Source organism: Myotis lucifugus, unplaced genomic scaffold (assembly GCF_000147115.1).
Source record: "Myotis lucifugus unplaced genomic scaffold, Myoluc2.0 scaffold_151, whole genome shotgun sequence".
In the NCBI taxonomy this organism is placed as follows: domain Eukaryota; kingdom Metazoa; phylum Chordata; class Mammalia; order Chiroptera; family Vespertilionidae; genus Myotis; species Myotis lucifugus.
In genome coordinates this window covers 2337271-2339485 of record NW_005871199.1, presented here as the reverse complement: position 1 = coordinate 2339485, position 2215 = coordinate 2337271, and the positions used below count along the sequence as shown (strand labels likewise).

The 2215-nt window shown below is 63.3% G+C and overlaps 1 protein-coding gene across 1 annotated transcript in view; it reads left to right on the top strand.

The window, feature by feature from the left end:
* Window positions 1-439: 439 nt before the first annotated feature.
* CELF3 (CUGBP Elav-like family member 3) overlaps window positions 440-2215 on the top strand; it is a 10903-nt gene continuing 9127 nt past the window's right edge. The window contains exons 1-2 of the mRNA XM_023759312.1: window positions 440-584; window positions 1752-1834. Coding sequence (XP_023615080.1) covers window positions 440-584; window positions 1752-1834 — 228 coding nt within the window. The remainder of the gene's footprint in view (window positions 585-1751; window positions 1835-2215) is intronic.

Genomic DNA, 2215 nt, shown 5'->3' with positions numbered 1-2215 from the left:
CCCAGGCCGTGCTGGCGCCCACATCAGGCCCCTAACCCCCCAGCCTCCATCCCCTTGCCCTCCTCCCGCCGTTCCCCAGCTCTCATCTCAGCCCCCGGTTCCCAGGGCCCCTGGGACCACCCTACCCTCCAGGTCTTGGCCATCCTGACCCCCATCCTGGGATTTTTGCCAAATCTCTGGGAGGAGACCGTTTGTTTGGGCTATGCCCCCTGGTGGCATGACAGTGCCTGCCTAGACCCTTGACCCCTAGCCCTCAACTCCCCGGCCTCCTTTGTGTGACGAGCTGCCCCTCCGCTCAGCACCTTGGTTAGGGGCCCAAGGGGAAGCCAGCGCCCACCACTTGCCCCCTGGCCCCCACCGCTTGCCTTCTCGCTGGGCAGCTCCCCTGGCCTCCAGGCCTCTCCCTGCTCCCCCCGGCCCCTCCTCCCGGGCCGCCCCAATGAAGGAGCCGGATGCCATCAAGCTGTTTGTGGGGCAGATCCCGAGGCATCTGGAGGAAAAGGACCTGAAGCCCATCTTCGAACAGTTTGGTCGGATCTTCGAGCTGACTGTCATCAAGGACAAGTACACGGGGCTGCACAAGGGTGAGGGGTCGGGCCAGGCCGGAGTGGGCTGGGGGGCTGGGAGGAGGGTGGAAGGGGGCCGAGGGATGGAGTGGCCGGAGAGGCCCGATCTGGAACGAAAAGAGTTTCTGGGCTGGGGCGTGTGATGAAGGAGTTAGAAGAGGACTCAGCGAGGGTGGCCAGGGGGCCCGGACGAGGACTAGGGAGGGCCTCCTTAGAGAAAGAGTCGTCAAGGGGGCTGCAGAGATGTGGGTCCCAGGGACGAGGAGGTGATGTCGTGGATGAACGCGAGGAACGGTGGAGGGATGAGAGAGCTGGTTTGGGAGGTAAGGAGCTGGGCAGTGTGTGTGCGCGCACGCGTGCATGTGTGTACTGAGGGTGTGTACTGAGTCTTAGTAGCCAAACTACTATTGGGATGGAGGTCAGGACACAGGGTCAGGAGCTCAACCTGGAAAGAGTAGACGTGGACTAGGCAGGGCAGTTCCAGGACTAAGGAGGGGGCCTGGGAGCAGGGTATGAAGGACCGAGGTTGGTGCCGATCTGGGAAGTGTGTGGGACTGGAAAGTTAAGAGCTGGGGGCGACGGGAGGGTGCGCCTCAGGCCTGTGCGGCTGAGCGGGGTCCGGCCCAGGGGCAGCACTTGGAGGGCTCCGGCCGCTGGAGTCCTAAGGACCACACTGCCTGCCCCTCCACAGGGACTCCCGCTGATGCTCTGACTTTCCCTTCTCCTCTAGCCCACTCTCCACTTCCCATCTCCCTCCCAGAGAGATGGAGAGAGATGAGGAAACAGGGAAAATGGGAGAGGAGAGGGGTGATGATGACCAAGATGGAGGGAGGTAGAGGGAAGGAGATCAGCTGAGGAAGCGAGGGAACCACACTACACGCACTTGTCTGGCAATCACATGCCCCTTCTCCCCTCCCCGCCCCCCAGAAAGCCCCACCTCCCAGCAGCCCCCGGCCTCTCCTGCTCCCATCACCTCCCCCACTGAAGCCTCCTGGCCTCTGGGTCTCAGTTCCAGGCTCATCAGCCCAGAGATGCCCTGGGCAGAATGTCTCCCCCGCCCCAGCAGGCAGGAAGTGGCAAGAAGGAACCAGCTTCCCGGACCTCATGCTCCTGGCGGGGGGGCTCTAAGGGAGGGGAGACCCCGGACTCACCCCCACTGGTCTCTCTGCCCCTGCCCCTCCTCAGGATGTGCCTTCCTGACATACTGTGCCCGCGATTCAGCCCTGAAGGCCCAGAGCGCCCTGCACGAACAGAAGACGCTTCCAGGGGTGAGTCCCGGCCTGCCCAGGGCCAGGGGGCTGAGAGGGGCCTTCGCAGGGGCAGGGGCCGCCACCTTCCCAAGACACCGAGTGTTTCCCACCTCCTCTCGCCATCAGGAAGGCCTCTCTCCTTGAGCTTCCCTCTTCCTTGCTGTAGGCACCTGCGTTTCTTCTCGCCTGGACAGAAGCGGTTAGCGGAGTAAATGTGACCTTTGCCAGGCCCACATGCAGCCCTTTCTCTACCTCCCAACCTATCCCTACAGGACACTGGAGGGAGGACTAGCTGATTGGGAGGTTTGGGGAGAAGCCTTTGGACACCAAGTGTGGGCAGAGTGAGTGGGAGGCACCCAGGCTCCGAGAGGAGGAAGTCTGGCTGGGAGCTGGGGAGGG